Source organism: Hipposideros armiger, unplaced genomic scaffold, assembly GCF_001890085.2.
Source record: "Hipposideros armiger isolate ML-2016 unplaced genomic scaffold, ASM189008v1 scaffold_129, whole genome shotgun sequence".
Taxonomy (NCBI): Eukaryota; Metazoa; Chordata; class Mammalia; order Chiroptera; family Hipposideridae; genus Hipposideros; species Hipposideros armiger.
The window spans coordinates 2370682-2396726 of NW_017731479.1; the positions used below are offsets into that span (position 1 = coordinate 2370682).

Sequence of the window (26045 nt, forward strand, 5' to 3'; positions counted from 1 at the left end):
AGCAACGTCCTCCACAACTAGACTGAAGAACAAAAAAAAAAAAAAAAAAAAAAAAAAAAAAAAAAAAAAAAAGACTGCGAACTCTGGCCGAGTGGCCCAGCGGCCCAGCTGGTTAAGAGCTCGCTTGGGAGCGCCAGCTCTGAGCAGCAGAGCCGCGGTTTGGATCCCACATTGAGGGCCAGTGACGCTGCACCCTCTACAGCTAAGATGATGAACAACAGCTCAACCTGGAGCTGGGCTGCTGTGAATCACCGGCGACGGTGTAGGCTGCAGTGGGCTGCCATGAGCTACGTGAGTGGCTGGCAGCCAGCATGAGCGGCCGGCAGCGGGCAAGAGCTTCCGTGAGCCACCATGAGCGGCCGACCAATGACCGGCGACCAATTGCCTCACCCAGGAAGAGCACATAATACCAACATGGGCCAGTGAAACACTAGACTGAAGAACAAAACAGCAATTTGTCTACCTGTGTGTTCCCCTTCCCTGATTCTCCAACGCTGTTCCCCTCCCCCAATTCCCCAATAAAATCTTTAAAAAAAATAAGAGTGCGAGCTCCGAGAAACAGGGTCGCCGATTGGATTGCCGACCCAAGCTGAGCTGCCACTGAGCTGCTAACAGGTGGCAGGATGGCTCAGCTAAAAAAAAAAAAAATCCACTACATTATGGTATTACTATGAATTGCTCCCTTTATGTCCATTAATAATTGCTTTATATATTTAGGTGATCCTATATTGGGTGCACAGATATTTACAACTGTTATATCCTCTTCTTGGACTAACCCCTTTATAAGTATGTAATGTCCTTTCTAAATATTTTTTTGTTTTAAAGTATTGATAGTCCAGTTTTCTTTTCGTTTCTATTTGCATGGAATATCTTTTTCCATCCCTTCATTTCCAGTCTGTATGTGTCTTTCCATTTGAAGTGAGTCTCTTGTAGGCAGCATATAGATGTCACATTTTTTAACCCATTCAGCCACCATGTCTTTTTATTGCAGCATTTAATCCATTTACATTTAAAATAATTGTAATTTAATCAGTATGTACTTACTGCCATTTTGTTAATTGTTTTTATAACTGTCCTCTGTTCCTTCTCTTGATCTCTTCCCTTGTGGTTTGTTGTCTTTAGGTTCCTTTCTCTGTGTATCTTTTGTAGGTTTTGGTTTGTGGTTACCATGAGGTTTATGTATATTCTTCTCTATATATATAGCAGTCTACTTTAAGCTGATAGGTATTTAAGTTCAAATATATTCTATAAGGACTACATTTTTATTCCCCTCTCCAAGGTTTATGTTCTTGATGTCATATTTTAGATCTTTTTGTGTTGTCCATCTCCTAACTAATTATTGTAATTTGAGTTTGATAGTTTTTTTTTAACCTTTGTAGTAGCTTTTTAAATGTCTGATTTGCTGTTATTTATTGAATATTTGGCTTTACCTGTGAGGTTTTCCCCTTTCTTATATTTTGTTACTTCTGGTTATGGCCTTTCCTTTTCTACTTAAAGACCCTTGAACATTTCTTTGTAAAGCTGGTTTAATGGTGACGAAGTCCTTTATTTTTTTGCTTGTCTAGGAAACTGTTATATCTTCTTCAATTCTGAATGATAACCTTGCTGGGTAAATTATTCTAGGTTGTAGGTTCCCTTCTCTCAGTACTTTAAAGATGTATGCCATTCCCTTCTGGCTGTTAAGTTGCTGATGAGAAATCAGCTGATAGTCTTACAGGTTTTCCTTAGTATGTGACTTATTTTGTTTTTCTCTTGCTTTCTTCAAGATTCTCTAATTTTTGCCATTTTAACTACAATATGTCTTGGTGTGAGTCTCTGGGTTCATCTTGTTTGGAAATCTCTGCTTCCTGGACCTGGATGTGTTTCCCAGGTTAGGAAAATTTTTAGCCTTTATTTCTTTAAAGTTTCTATTCCTTTCTTTCTTCTTCTGGGAACCTATAATGCAAATATTTGAGTGCTTGATGTTATCCCAGAGATCCCTTAAACTATCATTTCTTAAAATACTCATTCTGCTGTTTTCTACTAGTCTGTCTTCTTGGTCACTGGTCTGTTTTTCTGTGTTAGCTAGTCTGATACTGATTCCTTCTAGTGTGTTTTCTGAGTTACTATGCTCTTCAGGTCTGCTTGGTTCTTTCTCTTTGTTGAAGTTCTCCCTAAGTGCCACTATTCCACTCTCACGGTTGGTGAGGATCCTTATGACTGTTTCTTTGACTTCTTTATCAGGCAAATTACTTATTTCAGTTTCCATAAGTTTCCCTGCCAGGGATTTTTCTTGTTCCTTTATTTGACAGACATTCTTCTCTTTTCATTTTGTTTGGCTTTCTGTTTGTTTATATGAATTAGACAAAACATGTCTCTTCCAGTCCTAGAAAAGTGGCTTTATGTTGAAGCAGGCTCTATGTAGACTGTGTAAGCAGGGTGGTTTTGGCAGGCCGGTAGGAGCTGAGGGGGTGCTTAAGACGCCCAGGAAGCTGGCCTACCGAGCCAGCGCAGCTCCAGGTGTGTGTAATAATGCCCTGTCAATCCTGCCTATGCCCTTTGTTCAGGCAGAAATGGGCTCGGGAGATGTGTCTGGAAACACATTAGAGAGACCCCGCGGGCAGGCCAAAGCCCCCACCTACGGAGGTGGAGGAGGACGTCAACAATGGCGCTCACCAGCCCTGCCAACCCCAGAGAACTCCCACGGCTCTCCGGTCTTCTATCTCTATAGTTTCTCTGTGGTTTGTTGCATCCAAAGTGGTCCCATGCAGGCTTTATGTGCCAGGCAGTTTTGGGAAGCTGCTTGGAGCCAAGCATTCAAAGAGCTGTTAGGTGGCAACAGGGTGCTGCTTTCAAGAGGAGCAGGAAGTCTCTGCAGCTGGGCTCTGGAGATTTCAGTTAATTATCCATGAGCAGGTGGTGTAGTGGTCTAACTCATTAGCACTTTCTGCCAGTGGCTGCAAGAATCTGGTAGAGGTTGCTAATACCAGGTTAGTAAAACAAAAGAACAAACCCCTACTGTCAAGAGCTCAGGGGTTTAAGCAGAAACACTTCCAGCAAGGAGAATTCATACCCAAGTCTAGGATCAGAGCCAAGTTATTGCTTTCACAGGTTTATAACTGCTGTTCTCACCTTTAAATAGGCCATCGTGAGGAGTGGCAATAAGGTAAATGGCACCAAATAGAGAAGGGCAGGCTGGGCTGCTCGGTGAATGCGAGATGCCACAGTAGCAGTGAGGAGACCTATGAGAGAGAAGCATTCGTGAGTAACTCCAAGGGGCCAGCCCTGAGAGAGGAGGACCTCTGTTACCTGAATGCCTCTTGGCAGTCTTGAAATTGTACAGATCTAATGTAACATATTCCATCCAATGGTTAGGGTGTGAAATGCCCAGATTGAACACCACAGCTTAAAAAAAACCTGGAGAGTTCCAAGGGCCCATGCCTGACCCAAGTCCCATTCTATGCTCAGGTTCTAGCCCTCAGGGTGCCTGGTCTCCCTGTCTCCTGTGGTATGTGATGTCAGACGTGGAGGCAAAAGACCTGGGTTCAAGTTCCAACTCTGCTACTTACTAGAGCTATGTAACCTCGGTTGAGGCATTTCACCTCTCGAAGCCTCAGCCTCCTTACTTGTCTGATGGGAATAACACCATTTGCCCTGACCCTCTCAGAGTTTTTGGACTGAAGTGAACCCATGAATATGAACGTGCTATGGAATTAGTGAAGTGCTGGTGTTAAGTAGGAGGCACAGGGGTGAGAGAGGTGCTCCTTTCCACTCACTTCTGCTGTAGCCATTGCAGGTGCAGACAGGTTACTGCTATTCCTAGCCCAATTACAACAGTCTCTTTCTGTCTGCCTGTAAGTGAGCTGGCTAGAGAAAAACCAGCCTAGGGAGAGTCTGAGGTCAGAGGTGACAGAACAAATGAAGGGAAATAAGTTTAATAAAGTAGGAAATACACATGATATTCATTGTACTCAAGCTAAGGATTTAATTAAGCACATAGACTGACCCCATGATCACTGAGTGGTGGGTGTTCTTGACTTTGAGGCCTAACCGTGCTCTTACTACAGGCTTCTTTAGACATACCGGTGGTTAGGGAACTGCGCTGGCCAGTGCCGAGAGCATCAATCATCTCAGGGGGCAGTGGGTTTTTTCCCTTTGTGGTTGTAACAGCCAACCACTTATTGCTCTCCTCCCATCCAGCGTCTGAAGCTACAAGACCTGATTCAATTCCAGGGGGTGGAGGGCAGCCAGAGAGGGGATCACACACAGCTTCTGTTTGCTTACCTACAAAGTATCCAATGAGGGTGCAGTGGAAGTAGGAGACCTTCTGCATGCGTCCAGAGATGTTGGCAGGTCCAGAGGCACCACAGGAGTCACCATTGGCTTGTTTTTTGTAGTTGTCATAACGAAGGACAAAGCACAACAGGAGCCCAGGCATCACAATGTCTCCAATGCCCAACATAGAGAAGTGACTGCCAGTGGAGCTGGAACACAGTGCATAGGTCAGGGATGCCACACTCTACAATCGCATTTCTCCTCCTCTTGTGCAAAGCCTGTCAGCTTTTTAGGATGTCAAAGAACTTATCTGAATGGTAGATGGAAATCTCTACTGGTTGAACAACACTAGTTTTTAGGAGGTTAGAGGTTAAAAGCCCCAAGAGTACTGGCACTAGAGGTCTTCCACCCGACCCCTCAGTGCTTCAAGAGAGCACCTCGTAGGTGACTGCAAGTGATCTGCTTAAACACTGCCATCTCACTGTTTGTCACACATTCCTGCTGAGACTTCAGATTAGCACCTGAGTACTACCAGATATGGGAGAGTAAACAGCACATTAATTTTTCCAACATTATATTATCAGGAACTGTATAATTTTAGCTTTAGGACATATTTTTTACAAGTGTCTTAAAAGTAAAAAGGTCCAGAATTTTCTGTTAATTCCCTCCAGCCAACTTTAAAATATGATAATGGTGGTAACATATGGTTGTTTGATAACATTAATAAAAAAAAAAGCAGCACCTGTATCACTTAGTGATAAATCTTTGCAAGTTAAGTCAATATTCTCTTCCTTATTTGTAAGATGGAGATGCTGACTTTTCCAGTCTAGGGTTAGAATGCTGATGACAAAGACAGATTAATCAAGGGACAGGAAGGTGGTGTGTTCACAGTCATAAGAGGAGGTCCGACATGCCATCCTACCTTGGGAAGACCAGCTTTCCAGGCAGAGACAGGCGGGGAACATCACGGCCAACATTGGGCCCCAGGTGGAGTTTCCGGGAGAGAACATCAAGGGGATTGTCAGCCGGCTGCGTGGCCACCTTCACCATGACGTTGCTATTGAAGATGTAGGCGGAAAAAAACACCTGCCGAGTGGAAAGTCACTTTTACCAGGTGGAGCTGGAAGCAACCTGATTTCAGCATCAGCCGCTCTTTGTTCTTGAGAGCAGCATCTCAGAATACCGCAACATCACGCTTTTTTGACTACATGCTTTGAGGAGAAAGAAAGTCTTTGCTCCCGGGGCAGGGAACCTTGTCTGCCCGTTCCATCTTCCACCCTAACAGTCACACACATACCACCTTGAAGAAACAAAGGCTCAGACAGCTAGCTGCCTGCTCACCTTTAACATGTACAGTTCCGACAGGAGGGAGTGGACTCAGACGGGAGGTACTCCGGCCAGCCAGGCTTTAGATACTTAGACTCCAATTCAGCCCAAAGGACAGCGGGGCTTTAGGGAAACAGACACTTACCCAAAAGACATCGTAGATGAGAAGCCCTGAGAGTAGCAAGCAGGAGACCTTGAGGCTGGGCAGGCGGACAAAGGCGATCATGGCGACACAGAGACCCATGGCCAGGGCTGGGGACGAGAGAGTGGTCAGTGTGCAGTACGGGCTCATCCTCTTTGCACAAGCTATTTAGCTTATAAGCCTAACAAAGTTGTAAGTCCCCTCAAAAATCAGGCAGCCCTAAGCCTCAATGAAGACATTTACACCCTACAGCGCCCACTTTAGCGCATTTTAACCTGCTGGTATTAGGGGAAATTCCTTTCTCACACTATAGAGACAGTGCTCAAATGTGTAAGATCCAGGAGATTCTCTGTTCTGATAAAGCTCCAAGCCAGGCTCAGCTGGGGAGCTCCTAGTCTGAGTTTCCTGCCTGCCCCCATTACTGCGGATACATCGTCCTTGCTCCTTACACCTTAAAGTTAACTCACATCCACTTTCATTTACTCAGGAACACTGTTCCAGCAATTCATTCTTCTCTATCCTTGTCTTATTTTTTTTTTCTTCTTGCACCTCTCAAAGTCTGACACACCATCCATCTTTTAAAAAAATTCTCTTTCCTCTCAACTAAAATGTAAGGTCCTTCAGGGCATGGCCCCCTGCTGCGTCCCTGAAGTCTAGAAGATGAATGGTCTCTCCCTGTCTTTATCTCATCCTCCATTCTTCTGAAAACAAGTCTGATTAGGCCATGTAGCTGCTTACTAACTTCCCGTGGGTTCTCGCTGAAGTGGGGTGCAAGTGAAACCACTCAGCTTGGCACTGGCAGGGATGTACAGGAGGGCGTTCTCCACCGTGCAGCCCCTGCCCTGGTCGTGTACTTCCCGCTGTTCTGTAGACACGCCAATATGGTCACTCTGCTCAACACATACTATGTCCTTCCATGCCCTACACAGAAGGCCGTATCCTGGGATTCTTCCCCTGCAAAATTCATCCTCATTCTTAAAGATGCCAGGTCAGAAAGCCCTTCCTCAGGGAGTCTTTCCTGACCTAACCAGATTACTGTATTTTGCTGTGTATAATTGCACACACGTTTTTGGCCCAAATTTTCAGGGGAAAAAAAAATCTTTAGTTTTGATTTAAATTTTTATTTGTTTATATTTAGGTACTTGTTTTTTGAATTATAAAGGAATTTTATAATTTTTTATTTATTATACTTTTAACTCATAAGCATAAATAAAATAATTAAAAACATTTATATAGATACGGAATTAGTACTACCCAAGTATAATGTCCATCCTTATTTTTCCCCTCACAAAATTGGGCAAAAAAGTGCTCATTGTACATGGCAAAATACAGTACGCTGTTTTTTCTTTGTGATGCCAACGAACTTTAAATCTCTCTCAACTCATTCATCCATTCTATACTAGTGTGATTATTCATATACAAGTAGTTTTTTATTCCCCAAACTAGGTCCTCCCAGTAGACAGAAACCATGGCCTATTCTTTCAGTGGATCCCCAGCACTTGACAGAGTAGACAATCAATAAATGTTTGCTGAATAAATGAAAAATTATGTTCTATCAACTTCAAATTCTACAGAAGGTAAGAAAAGCAAGTCAAGCCATCTTATAGATATGTCATTTTAATAGAATTGGTAAATTGTCAATATATGTAACAGAGTGGGCAAATATGAAACAAAGTGGGCTCAGAGAGAGTACGGGTTCCAGACCACCGCAATGAAGCGACTATCGCAATCGAGTGAGTCATATTCTTTTTGCTGGTGGAGGGTCTTGCCTTCAATTTGTAAAATAATGTGACAAGGGTGAAGCCCAATAAAGCGAAGTGCAATAAAACAAGGTCTGCCTACATAGCAGTTTGGCATACCCTGGATACATTAATTCAACTAATATTTAATGAGCTCCTACTTGTGGGTATGGGTATGGTGTTGCATAAACAAAAGACGAGAAAAATAATTCCCATCCCTACAACAGAGAAGGACTGGAAAGACAGTAGTAAAATCAGGAAGAACAAACTATCGCTACTCCCCCTGGTGTTTTGGTACCAAGCATTCACTGAGCTCCACAGTGTGCATTTTGGAGAGAGATGGTAAAGACACAATTCCTGACTTTAGAAAAATCTAGGATGCTTTTTACTAGGGTCTCCTTTAATATTTTTTATAAATTTATAAAAGAACCATAAAATATATGCAAATTCATGTCATTTCAAATGAACATAAAACTGTATTAACTATAGTTAGGGTCAATTAGGCTCTGCAAAGATGAAAACATTTCAAGGTACAAAGGGACGACTGCAATACAATGTTTAAGGCATTAAGAGATGTATTTAAGGCATGCAAACCATGCCCATTTTTTAATCACGGGATTTCCCATTATAATTAGGAATCAAACGTTGGCTGTGTTGTGAATAAACAGGACATGGCAGGTATAAGCTCAGCTGGCTCAAGGAACAACAGGTGGGTGGGAAGTTCCTGGGACAGGCTGGGCATTGATGGCCAGAGAATAGGACAAATACATGTTTGGGTACAAATGCTGGCTGGGGTGATGGTGCTAAGAGTAGCAAGATGTGATCTGTTTAGGAACTTACAAGTGAATATGGGGAGTGCAAAGCATCAAGGAAACAAAGGAAGAAATGAAGGGCTGAGGAGAGCGAGGAGTGTATGGGCAGTGAGGGTCAGAAGACCCACTGATGATAACTCAAAGGGGGGGTATGGCAGCCACTGGACAGACAAGCGAAAGGGCAGGCTCCTGAGGCTAAATGTATGTGCCTCTAACACATGCAGGTGCCTGGTCCATTCCAGGACTTTTCTATTCAATCTACCATACAATCATGTGATCCTAAACCAGCAGGAGCATCACAGGTCATATGGTCTAAGCATCCACTCATTGCTTTGTCACTCATCTTATGCTAATCCTACCCAACCTGGGTCAAAACCAAACAGGGACAAGACAGAGCTCCTCGGTGACAGAATTTCCTATGACTCTAGACAATGTCATTCTATCCCTAGTCTTCCAAACAGGAAACCTTGGTTCACTTTCAATTTATCACAGTCTTTCATCACGTACACTCAGTCTGCAGCCATTTTGGGGTGCTACTCTTTATTGTTACTGCACACCTTGGTCGTGCTTCCCCACAATTCCTAGTGTGATGTGTGTTCCTTCCCACTTTCTCCCAATTACTCTTCACTGCCATTGTGAAAAATCAGTTCACATCATTTCCTGCCTTAAGGTCACTAGGTTCCCCACTCTGATGGACCAAGTCTATTATAAAGTTGTACACCCTCGGGCGCAACTCACAACGAACAGTGCTGAGCCACATGGGCTCAGCCTCAGAGTCCATCTCCCTGTGTTCCTATTCCTCAGCCTACTCCTCCTCTCCATCTATGATGAGCAATACCCATTTTCCATGCCAACCCAGTCTCCCCGCTGCACTTTAAGCTCTATGTCTGAAGAGGTAGAATGCATCTCTTTTAACTGTTTCAAAGAAGGTTCTTAATATAAGTCTGTTGAATGAATATCACTCCTTACCCCACATGACTATTGCCACAAGCTATGTCTATCCCTGAAACACACTCAATATACATCTAGTTTGCCTCTTTTTCATCCTTCTTTCATTCAAGTAACCCTGAAAAGCGTTACCTTCTCTTAATGGCTTTTGCAAGCCAAAATGAAGAGAGGTGATAACTTTCCCTCGCTTCCAAGACTCTCCCTAATAGCTTTACCAACAAACTTACCTTTTGGTTAAATGTAAATTAAGCAACAGTGTTAAGAAAATAAGTTATTAATCTTAGCCACTTAGCTATAATTACTTTCAATTTATTATTGATATAATCTATGTATCACCTTGTCTTCCATACCAGTAAGGCCAGGGACAAAGACAATGACCCCAAACTGAGCTAAAATGTCCTCCAAAAGGATGATGTAACCTGTAAGGCCAGGAGCAGTGCTAGCAGAGCCATATGTGGACTAAGCGCCAGAGTTCAGCATTTTAAAACAAGAAAAAAATCAATCGCTAGATTTCTGGCACTGAATATTTTCTAATCATAGCTTAGTAGCAAGTGCTATGAAATGAAGGGCTGGACTAGACACCTGTCAAGACTCTTCTAGTCCCTGAACTGGTCAGGGGATGCAGACTGTGAACTTGGTTCAACGATCCTTGAACACTAAGTGTGTGTGTGTGTGTGTGTGTGTGTGTGTGTGTGTGCGCGCGCGCGCGCGTGTGCACAGATTTATCAGCTTTCAACTAACATACCACACCACCCATAGGTCAAACCCTTCCAAGCTTTCCCAAATTTAAAAGGATAATTTGCCAAATGAAACTAAGCATAGATAAAAGAAAAAATCTCTCAGGCCAACTGAGAGCTGTTTAAGAGCTGGCTTGGGACGCCAGCTCTGAGCAGCAGGGCCCCGGTTCAGATCACACATGGGGGCCAGTGACACTGCCCTCTACAGCTAAGATGGTGAACAACAGCTTGACCTGGAGTTGGGCTGCGGTGAGTCGCCGGAGACAGTGCAGGCTGCAGCCCCTGCTGCAGTGGGCTGCCATAAACTACTGTGTGTGGCTGGCAGCCAGCATGAGCGGCTGGCAGCCGGTGTGAACTGCCAAGAGCTGCCGTGAGCAGCTGTCCAGAGGCCGGCAACCGATCTGCCTCACCCAGGAAGAGCACAATGATAATACCAACATGGGCCAGTGAAGCGATGTCTTCCACAACTAGACTGAAGAACAAAACAACAGCAACTTGTCTGTTTCCCTTCCCCTGATTCCCCAGCGCTGTTCCCCTCCCCCAATTCCCCAATAAAATCTTAAAAAAACAAAATCTCGATTTAGTTCAAGAAAACTCGGGCCGGCCGAGTGGCGCATTGCTTAAGAGCTGGCTTGGGACGCCAGAGGGCCCCAGTTCGGATCCCACATATGAGGGTCAGTGACACTGCCCTCTACAGCTAAGATGCTGAACAACAGCTCAACCTGGAGCTGGGCTGCCGTGAGTCGCCGGCGATGGCGTAGGCTGCAGCCCCTGCGGCAGTGGGTTGCCATGGGTAGTCAGCAGCCAGCGTGAGCGGCCAGCAGCCGCAGTGAGCGGCCGTCCAGAAGCCTGCGACTGATCTGCCTCGCCCGGGAAGAGCGCAATGATGGTGCCAACTTGGGCCAGTGAAGCAACGTCCTCCACAACTAGACTGAAGAACAAAACCACAGCAACTTGTCTGTTCCCCTTCCCCCAATTCTCCAGCGCTGTTCCCATCCCCCAATTCCCCAATAAAAATCTTTAAAAAAAACAAAAAAACTCTGAAGTTCCTTCTTAATATTAATGCTTCTTAATTATTATCCTGAACATATACTTCATGCCTAGCCCTAAAACTACATTTATCATTTTGTTTTCACTTTAATTTCAAAGAACTGGCTTTAATTAAGAAATATTCGTTTAAAAAACTACTACCAAATTATCACTCCCTACAAGATGATTTCTGATTCTGCAGAGAAGTCTGGAAAGACAGTTTCCACATCAGAGAAGAACATATTTCAGAATGTTAAAGACCATGGCCAGAAAGATATATTTTCTGTAATAGCAGAAAACAAACACACACATAATCATTAATCTGAGAAAAAACTGAAAAGCTCAAAGGCTCACTCTCTTTTTTGTTTTGCCTTGAGGGACAACTCTATACTTGGTCACAAGGGCAGTTTAACCAGTACAAACTAGTATGCAGAAGAGATCCTCGGACAAGTAAATATTGGGAAATAATAATGTTATTAGGGGCAGTTAGGGTTTATGGGAATTTCACTGAACACTCAAAAAAATTTCAACTATTAGGTGAATTTCACAATGGAAAAGTATTTCAGATAGTGGTCAGTGGGAAAATAGTTTATTCTTTATGGCCAATTTTCTATCAACTACAGTTTAGAGGAAAGAAATTCTGCAGTGGAATGTACCCTTCAGTTGTCTTATGGAGGGAGAGCTGCTTATCCCGTTCTTCCTTTAGTGAGTGTATAAGCATATTCCCGCCCCCTGCCTGCAGAAGTACAACAGACAAGGTCCGGCTGGCTTGCTCTAAAATATATTTCAGATGGCTTGTGTGGGTCAGTTTATCTAGAAAATAATGTCACCCTCCATCATTCCAACCTTTTCCTTTTTTAGTGACATGCTACTAGGAAACAGGTATTTTTCTGTTCTACGCAATGCTTGGGTAGGGTGGAGATAAAGAGTATAAAGAACACTGACTGCTTGCTGTTTTGAGAGATATCGGATCTTTTTTGGGTCAGCAGTTTAGTAAACTTAAAACCCTTAACAAAACCTGTGCATAGTATCATGTGTGTCTGGACACACGAATAAAGAGTTCCATGAAAGAGCCACCAAAAGTTAGTAGTGGGATTAGAGAGCACCTCAGACCACCCAGAAGGCTGAGACGCTTCAAGGTACTTGAAGCCTCATTTATCACATGAACTCTGAGGCTGTTAGCATCAAGACTCATCAGGCCTGGTTAGGTGATTATTGCTTTATATTTTCTCTAGTTGAAACAGTAGCACCTGGAGCTCTCATCATCTCATTTCACATAACATTTGTGTAGGTGGAGTTAAGTATGCTCAATTTATATATGTACTATTTTTAGTTAAATCATTCTTCTGCAAAAATCAAGAGTGGATCTCAGGAAAAGTCAAATGCACATACCTGCCACTTTATCACTCTTAATACCAAGTATATATAAAACAGGCATTATCCTTCTACTACAAGCTGGGCAGGCAACTGTGTGACTGGATGTAATGTCTTTTTCTCAGCTTTATCAACCTGCAGAAGCACTGAAATATCAAACACCAATCCATGAGAATGCTGAAAGCACCGGTACTCGAGTTGGGAAATCTAGCCTTTCTGACAACCACTTAAAAATTCTAAACAGTGCATTTCAGAGTGTTTATATACACAGCAGGCGCTCAGGTACTGAAGCAAATGATCACAGTAAATGTTTCTGAAGGCAATGCAGGTGCTAAAACGGGACCCTGGCTCAGAAATCAGCAGAGGTGAATGACAGCGTGGACCAGGCACTGGTGACTGTGACTCTGCTTCCGTTTCTGAGTCACTAAAGGTCTGAGTCTAGAGCAGCGGTTCTCAACCTGTGGGTTGCGACCCCTTTGAGGGTCAAACAACTCTTTCACAGGGGTCGTCTAAAACTATCGGAAATCAAAAAGATATTTACATTATGAGTCATAACAGTAGCAAAATTACAGTTATAGAGTAGCAACGAAAATAATTTTATGGTTGGGGGTCTCCACAACATGAGGAACTGGATTAAGCGGTCGCGGCATTAGGAAGGTTGAGAACTGCTGGTCTAGAGGGAAACGATCTGTAAGCTCAAGAAGCTGCTTTTGAGTTTCAGTACTTGGTGTATGATAGGCACTCAAAGAAAGCAATGAATAACAATGATGGCAACAAATATGTAATACAAACAAATAACATTATTTATATAAACAGTATGTTTAACATTTCAAGGTTATCAAACAATAAAACTGACAGTTCTTTAGATGTACAGTTCTATGAATTCTAACACTTGCACAAATTTGTAGCCACCATCACACTTGGCTTATGGAACGGTTGTGTCATCCCAATAAAATCCCTGTGCTATTTCTTTATATAATAGTTACACCCATCCCTACATTAACCGCTGGCAACCACTGATCTGTTCTCCGTCACTATACTTTTATCTTCTTAAGCAAAAAATGTATTTTAAAATAAAGTATATTTTGTATGTTTTTTTAATAGTGCTTTTCTATAATTATCATCTTTGATTAAAATAACATATGCCATTTAAATATATTGGGTTGTCAGAAAAGTCATGACATATTTTTTCTGTGTTTTTCGTTGTGAAAATGCATCATGACTTTTCTGACAACCCAACAATTGTACAGAGTTTGCAATTCACTCTATGGTTTGTTCCCAGATAATAGTCTTAACAGTTTTTCACTGATTAACTTGGTACATATAACTTTCAAATCCTTGTGCTGGGGTTAAAGTAACTTATGAGGAAAAAAAAAAGTCCTTTGAAACAGAAGGAAGAGTTTTTAGTTTTTCCTTAGGGTTTAAAGTTTCTTCTTCATTAAGACTATTTATTACTGACTCTGGATCATAGGAAAAAATACAGTTTAAAATACTTTTTTGTTGTTAAATTCTATCCAATTTGACCATAAGCAGAACATCCGTGGTTTTGAAATGTCCAGAAGAGGCAAATTCAGAGAGAAGTAGACTAATGAATGATAAGGCCTTGGTGGGGGAAATGGGGAAGTGACTGCTAATGGGTATGAGTTTTAGAGGATGGGTGATGAAAATGCTCTAAAACTGATTGTACTGATGATGGTTTTACAACTCTGAGTGTACTAAAAGCCACTGAATTGTACACTTTGAATAGGGAAATTGTATGGTATGTAAATTACATCTCAAAACTCTTATTAAAAAACGCCCTTTAAAATGTGGGTAAAAATAAAACTCAATGATACAGAACACTATCTTTGGATACCTAATATTCATGCTAATCAGAGGTAGTGTTACTAAAACACAGACAGTTGAGGAAGGGAGGACAAATTTAACTACTTATAAACTATATCAGAATTTCAACTTGTCACATATTACTCACCATCCATGAGAAGCCAATGGCCAGTGAGAACCCAGATGAGGACAAGCATGACAGACAGAGAGAAGGATAGCAGCTCAGCAGCCGTGAAACGCCCACAGCAACCAAAAGAAATCCTGGAAAACACATGACATTTATTGGACTAATGGGCAATAAATTTTATTCAATAACCGAGTTCTCCTTTGCTTCTTCATGATCAGAGGTCATTAGGGCCAGATTAGAAAAACAGGTGATACCTAGATACCTGGAAATTCAAAATACCCAAACCTCTTTGAGCTCAGAGAATTCTACTTTGGCACCCAATCGATAATGTACTTTTTATCCCAAATTATCAACATGGGTGTTAATAAGTTTAAAGTGACAACATCTATCTTTGGAGATTCTAAGTATAGGGGGAAATTCTATTCTTATGAGAAAAACAAAACGAACAAAGTTAATAATTCGATTCATTTAGCAAAGATGAATAAATACTTATAGTAAATTTATTTAGTTATCACTACATCCTGGGAAAATCAGCTGCCCCAAGTGACTGGTTTCCTCAGTGCATACAGCACTTCCATTAGCAATAGCATTTTGTTTCCAGGGAACAACGGTTTTAGGAGTTTAGGTGTGAACACTGGGATTAAACCTAAGTGACTAGTCTATACTCTAGGTTACCAAAGATCAAAAGCAAAGAATGTTTGAGTAACCGCTGTTTTCATATTCTATTAACTCACTAGTAAAGGAATAAAAGTGTTGCTTCTAAAGAAAACTTCTCATCTTTCAGTAATCTGAGCAGGAAGCATATTACAATGACTAACTTTCTAAGATTTGTTTATATTTCCTCTGCCATGAAGAGGTGCAAAAGGAAGTACTATCTTCCAGTTTTAATGATCAAACATCTCACTTCCCAGTTTTCTGGCATTTGTGTGCTCTAGTCAATACCAGAAATTTAGATTCCTAATAATGCTATCAAGAATGAGAGAAAAACATATACAAATTTATAATTTAGAGGAAAAGCCCAAGTCCTTACTTGTTCTGAGGTGAACAGGGTCTTGTTAAATACTGGCACATCGGGAGAAGAAGAAAAGCAAAAGCTATTGTTGCAAGAACTACAGAGAGAAAATGTATGGTTAAATTTTGTTGTGCGTGTGGTTTTTTTACATTAGAAAAATTACATGACTTATGGAAACTTCATCATTTCCCAGAATACTTTTCTCAACAAGTGGATACAATAAAATTAATTAACTGGAGAGGAAAAATATCTTCCTTTAGCATTACACAGATAACCCCTTAAAAAAAGTACCTGATTTGAAGTAAGGGGTAGCATAGGTAGGTTTTCTCATTCTCTTCTATCTCAACAAGAAAAGAAAAATAGCGTGCCAGGGGATAATCTAACAAGTCTAGCATTTTGTTCATGTATTATTCATTTCCTTCATTGCTTAGCTTAAAAACTGATCACAGAGCTGACAGTTAAATTACCTTGATCAGTTACCAGTGTTTCTACCTGCAGAAACATTGGTAGGGCTGTCAGTGATCACTCTGCCAAACTGGGCTTTCTGGTCACCTACCAGGACAAGGAACCAAAGCGATCCTGCTCTGGTGTCTCAAAGCTCACAAGTGTTCAAACCCCTGGTCTTTTGTTCGGATTATGTTGGCAGGTTTGAAGTGATGATATGCATGTCAAGTGGTTCAAAGAAGACGTGAGGGGAGGAAAAGCCAGACTTATGAAGAAAAACTTGCATGCCATGGTGTACAAATCTCAATTTTTGAGTGATGATTAAAAAAAAAGGTGAAAAAATTTCCCTTTAGGTTAAAGAATAGACAGAAATTCATTTACCTGCTGTACATATTGTAAAAACTACTTGAACTGAGTCAAAGAAGAAGAACATTACTAGGAGAGAGACAGATGCTCCAATTGGAAGGAACAGGGCCTGGGTAGAGTCAATAGTTTGGATACCTGCAAGAGAGAAAAAGGGACATATTAATGACTGTAACAGGTACAGTGCCATGTACTTTAGATAAAGTAATGCGTTAAAATGCACAGTTCTAGAGATTAGTACATACGATATAGATTATCTAGGCCCTGATTCTTTCCTTCCCAATGAGATTATGAGCTCCTTGCTCTCCTCATAGTGCCTTCATCATAGTATTTGTTCAAAAACGTACTTGTTGAATTAAACTACCACCTGCTGGTACTAACCATCTGGATGACAGGATGCCAAAAACAAAAATGAAATCACAAACATTCAAAGGTAGTAAAAATTGAGATTAGTCAATTTGAGTACATCTGTGTTCTTGTGCACAGACTTGGTGAAAGAAGTGGTTTAAACCCACAGAATAAAATAATTTTTCATCATCTGTGGATTTCATGTGTTCATGTTCACTGTTCCTCACTGTCGATAATAGTTGAGGACTGCCTTTGAGGGTGGGAGAAAGGGAGAGAACAAAAGATCTGAAAATAGCAAATCAGAAAAATTATTTTATGGAAACATTTTAAAGAACAAGTGAGATTTAGCACAGTGGTTCTCAGTTCTTGGCTGCTCATTAGAATCACCTGGGGAGCTTTAAAAAAGTTACAATGTCCAGGCCCAACCCCAGATCAATTAAACTGAAATCTCTGGGAGTTAGTAGGCCCAACTAAAAACTCCCCACAAAATTTTATTTTCATCCAGTGTTGAGAAACATTAATAGAATATTTTATGGAAAAGGTAAAAATGACAAAATCTGATAACCACTGACTGGAAAGAAAAAAATTACTAATTTGATCTTGTGTGTTACTACCTTTAAATTAACCCTGCTGAGATATCATTAAGTACAGAAGAAATTTCCATTGGTCTATTTCTTTGCTGAAACCATACTGTTTTGATTATTGTAGCTTTGTAGTATAATTTGAAGTCAGGGAAAGTGATACTACCAGCTTTGTTTTTTTCTCAGGATTGCTTTGGTTATTTGGGATCTTTTGACATACAGACCAATGGAACAGAATTGAGAGCCGGGAAATGAACCCACACGTATGTGGCAACTAATTTTTGACAAAGGAGCCAAAAATATACAATGGAGAAAGGAAAACTGGAAAGCCACATGCAAAAAAATGAAACTAGACTACTATCTGACATTATACACAAAAATTAACTCAAAATGGATTAAAGGCTTGATAATAAGACTTGAGACAATAATAAGACTTGAGACAATAAAATACACAGAAGAAAACATAGGCGCTAATCTTATGGACCTTGGTCTCAAGTTTTGTGAACTTGGCCCCAAAGGCAAGGGAAGTAAAAGCAAAAAATAAGTGAATGGAACTACATTAAACTTTAAAGCTTCTGCATAGCAGAAGAAACCATCAATAAAACAAAAAGACAGTCAACTGAATGAGAGAAGATATTTGCAAAAGATTCCTACAATAAGGGGCTAATATCCAAAATATATTAAAAAACTCACACAACTCAGTAACAAAACAAACAATCCAATTAAAAAATGGGCAGAGGACCTGAATAGACAATTTTCCAAGGATGACATACAGGTATGTGATAACAAATATGGCCAACAGATAAGTGAAAAGATGCTCAACTTCACTAGCTATAAGGAAAATGCAAATCAAAACCACACCTCACACCTGTCAGAATAGCTATTAGTAAGACAAGAAATAACAAATGCTGGAGAGGCTGTGATGGGAACCCTCATGCTGCTGGTGGGAATGTAAACTGGTACAGTCACTATGGAAACAGTATGGAGATTCCTCAAAATTAAGAACACAACTACCATATAATCTAGCAATCCTGTTCTGGGTATCTACCTGAAAAATTTGAAAACATTTATTCATAAAGATATATGTGCCCCCTGCAACTGAGATTGAACACGGCACCTTGAGCTGAGCGGCCGCGAGCTGCCGAGAGGTGGCCGGATGGCGACTGGACTTGGAGCTGAGCTAGCTGCACCCTCCACAACTAAGATTGAAGGACAACAACTTGGCTGTTCCCCTTCCCTAATTTCCCAATAAAATCTTTGAAAAAAATAAAATAAAATAAAAATTGCTCTTAGGTATTTAAATTTACCTGCCCTCAAGAAAGCTATTTAGGGATTTCGGTAAAATAAAATATTAAATATTTCTACAAAACAAAATTGCTTCTTACTGACTAGGTAGATGAGTCAATAATTCACTTAGGCATAGGGCAATTCAATTTAGGAAAAGTGAACTATGTGAACAGAAATGACCTGGAGAAGAGGTCTATCCTGAATTGTAGTCAAACCTATGCAGCTTGGCATGGGTCATTTTAGGGGGTGTATCTTAAAGTGTCTTACGGACATTTATAAAACAAAACCCTATGAAACGTCTAACTAAATTTCACCTAAATATTATATATATATTATATATATATAAATCTAAATATTATATATATATTAAGATTTTATTGGGGAATTGGGGGAGGCGAACAGCGTTGGGGAATTGGGGGAGGGGAACAGATAAGTTGCTGTCCTTTTGTTCTTCAGTCTAGTTGTGGAGAACGTCGCTTCACTGGCCCATGTTGGTATTATCATTGCACTCTTCCCGGGTGAGGCAGATTGGTCACTGGTCCCTGGATGGCCGCTCATGGCAGCTCTTGGCAGCTCAGGCCAGCTGCTGGCCACTCACGGTAGCTTATAACAGCCCACTGTAGCCCCACTGCAGCCTACGCCGTCGCCGGCGACTCATAGTAGCCCAGCTCCAGGTCAAGCTGTTGTTCACCATTTTAGCTGTAGAGGGCAGTGTCACTGCCCATGTGGGATCCGAACCGGCAGCCCTGCTGCTCAGAGCTTGCTCTCCCAAGCCAACTCTTAACCAATGAGCCACTTGGCCGGCCCTATATATATATTTTTAATTTGCTCTACAATAGTTCAAAGAAGAATTAGAGAAAACTCCAGAATTTCAGGTGCCTTTCACAACAGAAAAACAACAGTTTCTCAAATAAATGATTATTTGCTTTACGGTAAGAAAAAAAATCTTAAAATAAAATCTATAAATCTCCCCATTCTGTAAAAGGAAGCAGCATATATAGTCTACAGATTAATTATATTGGTTTAAAATAGGAACAGAAAAATTAAATGTCTGCCTAGAACAAAGACTGTTTAGTAAGTCAAGCGTGAGAAGTATTTGTTTATAATAAATCTAAATTTTAGAAATTCATTCTGCAATTACAATGCAAAACTGAATACAAAGATCTGTCCTAGAATATTAGTTAGAACGCACAGATTTTATTTAAACCGGGAGGTGTTAGACATCGCTGCCGTCAGTTTTACAGACGGATGTCCAAGAGAGCTTGCCCAGCAGCAGTGCCACAGGCCAGGTCAAGCTCCTTTAGTTGCTGCAATACGCTGCCTAAAACAATGTGCACACCTTCAATGCTGCATTTCCAAAGGTCTCGAGAAAATGGTCTCGAAGGGGAAGGCGCTAATCAGAAACTGTAGCCCAAATCTAGCGACTTCAAAACAGAACAGAGCGGGCTTTTTGAGCTCCTTTTACTTGGCCCGCTCCAAACTCTTTGGAGTGTACTTTCTCTTCTAATAATAGCCCTTGAGCCACTCTCTACTTCTACTTCTTTGAAATGTACTTTTTCTCTCTTCTACTTCTTTAAAAAATGTACTTTTTCTCCTAAAATAAACTGCTTTTTCACTACTTTAGAAAAACAAAACAAAACAGAGCCAAACAAAACAGAACAGCCACAATTGGGAGGACTTAAGTGCAGATGCATTATCTTTAAAACCAAAATCCACATAAGAAACAGGCATGATGAAGAAATTAAAAATTATGTACAGAGACATTATTTTTAGCATTCAGTGAACATGGCTATAGGCTAACTACATATCTGGTCATAAAACAGACACTGAGCAATACACTAATGTATCATTGATAATTGTTAAGAAAGTTACTGATTTTGTACCTCCATGAGAGAAGCATGCTTTTAACCAAACATTAACTGAACACCTATTATACAGTAGGCAACATGCGGGATTAAAAAAAAAAAGTCATTTCCAGATCTCACAGAGTTTAGAGTCTAAGTGGAGATTAAGGTGCATATCTCTGTTAATGAAGAGAATTCCAACTGTACATCTCCATCAAGCTCTGCAGTTCAAATAAGTTATATGGGAAACCCAGTAAAGGACTTCAAGATGGCAGATAATGGGGTGGGGGTATGGCTTTTTAAAGAAAAACAACCACACTTAATACTAATTAAACGAATGACTGAGGTGCCGGGGTGGGCGGGGGGGGGGAGGTCTCTATCTAGGCTTCTTGGGGTAGATGTAATGATGAGACAGGAGACAGAACAAGATTACGGAAAACCAGAGAGAGGACCTTGGGGGAACCCCTTACCCCACTTTCTTTCTAACCCTTTTTATTATAAAGCCTAACACACACACAGAGGAAAGTAAATGAAATGAAAACGTAGGTCAGCAAATCATCACATAGCTGACACCATGCAGGTCAGAAACCGGAACTGTGCCAACCTCAGGGGTCTGTCTTGGGCCCCTCCTGCTCACTACTCTCTCTTTTCCCAAAGGGAACTGCTGTCCTGCTTTTATGATGCTTTCTTCTTTGCTTTACTTTATATGTTTTCTACCCAAGCATGTACCTTAAAATACTAATTTGTATTTATTTTGCCTGTCCTTTCAACTTACATGCATTGAATTGTGTAGTATTTTGTGTCTAGCTTCTTTTGCTCAATGTTACGAGAAACATCCATGCTGTTATGCATAGCTGTAGTTCATTCATTTTCACGCCTTTTCCACAAATTCCTTGGTTTTTATTTATTTTGGGAGTAGGCAACTGTAACCTTTAAGAAACCTCTCTCTACTACTCACTTTCTCCTTCAATCAGTTCAAAACACTCTTGCCAAAATCTTCAATTCATACCTTCCTTCTCTTAGACCTTTCCCAATTCTTCTCCACTGTTGATTATTCAGGACTTCAATCTCTTTAGAACCTACACAATCTCTTATATTTCTCTGTTCATCTTTCAGGCTGTGTGGTTTCTTTGATTTCTGATGAATGCATCCCATTTTCCAGGCCATCCCTTCGATCTGAAATGGTGTCACACTCCATAATCAAGTACTGGGCCTTGCCTGCAGCGGCCATTTCTTTCAATACGTTGTTCCTGATCATGTGGAGTGGACTGCAATCGATCCTAATCTGTGCTTATCCCTTTGGCATCCATGGCCCAGACTATGCACTGAAAAAATGTATTTGTTGAGGATAATTTAACACAACACATGAGGTAGATTTAAGAAAACGACCATTTAAACCACCATCTACTATTCTTGAGACACTGATTAATACTGAGAAATTTAAAAACTGATGTTACCACATAACTTCCCTCTGCTGTATGGACTGCCTTAACCATTTATTTGAGGATAAAAATTGTACTTAGATACACATCATTGATTTCTCTTAGGTTTCTGTGATGCAATGTACAACAGGTTTGTAAAGTTTAAGTACATTATTTGCATATATGCCATATAACACAGGATTTTTGAAGGAGTTTCAAGAGTATAAAGTGATTTGGCTTAAAATGTTGTTGGATGGTGAACTGCTCTGTAATAATTTAACCTGAAAATCAGATAGTGGCACTGGGTTTTATTTACCTGGTTCCTGGTAAGTTACTGGTATGGTATTTTACCTCATACAAAGAGCTGTGTCATAAATTTAAGAAAAGACTCATTATATTTAAATGATTGTACTTGCTGTATGCATCGTGCCCACTTTACACTGCGGAGGACAATGATCTCCAATTAAACTTCCAAGATCCTCCATGAATATTCTATGTAACTTTATATTAGATCCCTAGTGTTTCTCCCTATTAGGTGGTGACTTTAACCTGTCCTATAAGTCATGCTCACTCTACCTCTGTGCCTGTTATCACATGCTCTTCCCACCTGGAATGATGACTTCTCCACCAATCCAAGTTCACTGCTTTAAATTTCAAGTCAAACTCACCTTCTCTAGGAAAGAGGCCCCTTACTAACCTGACCCACTGTTGCTCACCCTGACTTGCCTTTCTCTTTACTCTCTTCGCACATGGATGTCAAAATGACTTCATCTCTAGTGCTTACTCTGATCTACTGGTAGAAGCTTGTTCTAAAGAATTCTGAGGCTATGGTAAGGGTCCATGAGAAAAAGTACCTGCTCTGGGTATAGGATGGGAAGCGGGATTTGCTATCTCTGTCTTAGCACTTTATCAATACCTTGGAAAGTATTTTGGCCACACTGCCCATGTGACAAGGTGGAAACCAGCTCCTACACTTTTGCATCTTTCAACATATGTAACAGAATGGCAAGTGTATGGTAGGTACTCAATATCAATCTCTTATTATCAAACCAACTCTCCTTATTTCTAATTCAGTTCTCTTTTTATAATAAGCATCATCAATTTTCTATAACTCTAGAGGTACAATTGATAAAATTCACCCATTTTAAGTGCATAATTCAATAATTTTTTGGGGGGAGTAAATTTAGCAAGTGTGAAACCATCACTGTAAGCTAGTTTTAGAACATTTTCGTCACCTTGAGAAGATTCCCTCATGCCAGTTTGCAGTTAATTATTCTTCCCGTCCCTAGGCCCAGGCAACCACTAGTCTACTTTCTGTCTCTGTGTATTTGCCTTTGGGGAAATTTCATATAAATGGACTCATACAATCTGTAGTCTTTCCTGTCTGGCTTCTTTTACTTAACACGATGTTTTGAGGCTCATCCACGTGGCAGCAGGTACTTCATTCTTTTTAATGCTGAACAGCATCCCCCTTGTATGTATGAGCATATTGTTTATCCATTCACTAGCTTGTGCAACTTTGAGTTGTTTCTACTCTTTGGCTATTCTGAATAAAGCTGATGAACATCTACCATAAAGCACACTTTTTTTTTTAAACAAGATTCTTATAAAACCTTAAATATCAAAAGAGTTACTCACAATTACTTAGTTTTACAAGTACTTCAAGTAGCTATCTTTAAGAGTCAATGAATTTGTAAGCAACACCTACAAAACTGTCAGCCTCCCCAAAGTACTTAAATGAAGTCATAAACAGACAGATACGAATCTGTCCTGCTTCTCTCTCTTTTTTTTTTAGCTGAGCCATCCTGCCACCTGCTGGCAGCTCAGCTTGGGCCGGGAATCGAACCGCTAGTTGCTCAGAGCTCACACTGTTGAGCGAGCTCTTAACAAACTGAGCCACTCAGCCGGCCCTGTCTTGCTTCTCTTTAAGATCAGGACCCTCAGCAGCAAGCTTTTAGACATGAGTGAAGAGCAGTACACAAGAAATCAGTAGTTCAGATTCAAACTTAAGGATTTAACAAATTATACCATACAGATTAGATTTTAATATACCAAACAAATCTTGAACCCAGTGAATTAACTGGGGCTATCAAAAGAATCAAAATAAAACAACTACATGTATAAAAGTTAATTGACATAAAGTGCCTTACTATTATTGGTGCTGTTGCCATTAAAAGACCCAGAAGAACTGTTACTGTCTTTCTCCTTATCTTGATTTTCAAAGTCCATATTAAGGGACCTGTGAAAAAAATTGTACAGGTAAGTTTTAGTTTTGCTTTAAGAAAGGTTAGAAAAATCAGTAAGAAAACAATATTTTTAAATGTTAAGGTATCAAGAAAGAAAGAAAGGTCTCTCTTGAACAACTCTACAAAATAGTTCGTGCCACATTTTAAAAAACAATCTACATTCCTTCCAATATGTCAGCATTCAAGAGTTTTCCTGACTGCAAATAAACGCATTCCACTGTGGCTGAATCTTTGGGCACATCTTTTATCACTTCCTTATATGATAAATACCTAGAAGGAGAAATGTTGGGTCAAAGGGCAAGCACAATTTTGAGACTTTTACACACTATACAACTGCTTCCAAAATGGACTAATTTACCCTGATAGCAGTGTATGAGAGCTCTCGTTTCTCTGTATCTTTCAGCTTTCATTCAACAAATACTTGAGTCTCTGCTCTATCTGGGACTTTTCTAGGTACCGGAGGGACAATAAATCACGAGGAAAACAGGTTCTTGTGGATTTTACAATGAAAAAGGGGAGCGACCGATAAACAAAAATTAGATACCGTGTTTCCCGAAAATAAGACCTCGCCGGAGAATAAGCCGTAGCATGATTCTTCCACGATATGGCGGGCACGCACCCCTCACATGGTTTTATGACCTGCTTCAGGGAGAAGGGTGCCTTTTCCACAAACTCCTTCAGCTTAAAATATTCAGTGCCAAAGTGCTATACTTTGGCACCAAAAATCATGCTACAACTTATTTTTCAGCTAGGTCTTATTTTCAGGGAAACAGTGTATATGGCATATTAATAGTAAGAGCTATGGGGGGAAAGCAGGAAATTTTAAACAGCACGGGCAGGGAAGGCCTCCCTGGTGTGGCTTCTGAGCCAAGACCCAAAGGAAGTAATCATTGTCAATTTGGAGGACTAAAAATGCTCTCTGTTCCAATTTAGAATTCTTTAACTTGGAACAATTTTGTGTATGTGAGCTTGCCCATTTTTGTTTCTTTTTAGCTGAACCATCTTGCCATCTGTTGGCAGCTCAGCAGCAGCTCAGCTTGGGACGAGAATTGAACCGCTGTTGCTCAGAGCTCGCACTTTTTTTATTTCTTTTTTTTTTTAATTGGGGAATTGGGCAAGGGGAACAGTGTTGGGGAATTAAGGAAGGGGACCAGCCAAATTGTTGTTCTTCAATCTTCGTAATGGAGGGCGCCAGTTGCCATCTGGCTTCCCACTGGCAGCTCGTGGCCTCTAAGCTCAAGGTGCTGCGTTCAATCTTAGTTGTGGGTGGGCGTAGCCACCATCCCATGCAGGGAGTCGAACCAGCAGCCTTGTTGTTAAGAGTGCATGCTCTATCCACTGAGCCATCTGGGCGGCAGCAGCTCAGCTCAAGGTGCCAAGTTCAGTCTTAGTTGCGGGTGGGCATAGCCCACTATCGAACAGGCAATCTTGTTACACCAGCTAAGCCATCCTGCCACCCGTCGGCAGCTCAGCAACAGCTCAGCTCAGGCACAGTGTCACTGGCCCATGTGGGAATCGAACCGGCGGCCCTGTTGCTCAGAGCTCACCGTCTTAAGCCAACTCTTAACCAACTGAGTCACAAAGCCAGCCCACCCATTTATTTCTTTGTGAACTACCTGTTCAAGTCTTGAGCTCAATTTCTACGTTCCTTTAAAGAAGAGGGGTGTGTGTGTGTGTGTGTGTGTGTGTGTGTGTGTGTGTGTGCGCGCGCGCGCACGCGCGCGTCCAAAAGAACTCCCTGCGAGGGTGGAAATGCTCCATATCTGCACTGGCCAATGTGGTTGACATTTGCCACACAAGCACTTGAAATGTGGGGGTGAGACTGAGGAACTGAATTCTACATGTTATCAAATTTTAATTAACTTAAGTTTAAATAATTTGAGAGCTAAAACTATAAAACTCTTAGATGAAACACAGGGGTAAATCGTTGTGACCTTGGATTTGGCAGTGGATTCTTATGGGAGAAAGTGTGACTCATATATCTGATAAGGGCCTTGAATTTAGAATACATAATATCTTATAATTCAGCAATAAAAGACAACCCAATTAAAAAATGGGCAAAGGATCTGAACAAAGAAGATATGCAAATTGTCAATGAGCACGTGAAAAGATTCCTAACATCAGAGAAATATAAATCAAAACTACAACAATTACCACTTCACATTCCCTAGAATGGGTATAATCATA

General features: G+C 40.8%; 1 protein-coding gene across 1 annotated transcript in view; it reads right to left on the bottom strand.

Annotated features, from left to right (window-relative positions):
• The window catches only part of SPPL3 (signal peptide peptidase like 3), a 115474-nt gene that overhangs the window by 6897 nt on the left and 82532 nt on the right, over nt 1-26045 (bottom strand). Inside the window, exons 3-10 of the mRNA XM_019649158.1 lie at nt 23763-23851; nt 16150-16269; nt 15343-15421; nt 14334-14446; nt 5726-5832; nt 5177-5340; nt 4264-4463; nt 3112-3221 (exon numbers count right to left, since the gene is read on the bottom strand). Of these exons, the coding sequence (XP_019504703.1) occupies nt 3112-3221; nt 4264-4463; nt 5177-5340; nt 5726-5832; nt 14334-14446; nt 15343-15421; nt 16150-16269; nt 23763-23851 (982 nt within the window). The remainder of the gene's footprint in view (nt 1-3111; nt 3222-4263; nt 4464-5176; nt 5341-5725; nt 5833-14333; nt 14447-15342; nt 15422-16149; nt 16270-23762; nt 23852-26045) is intronic.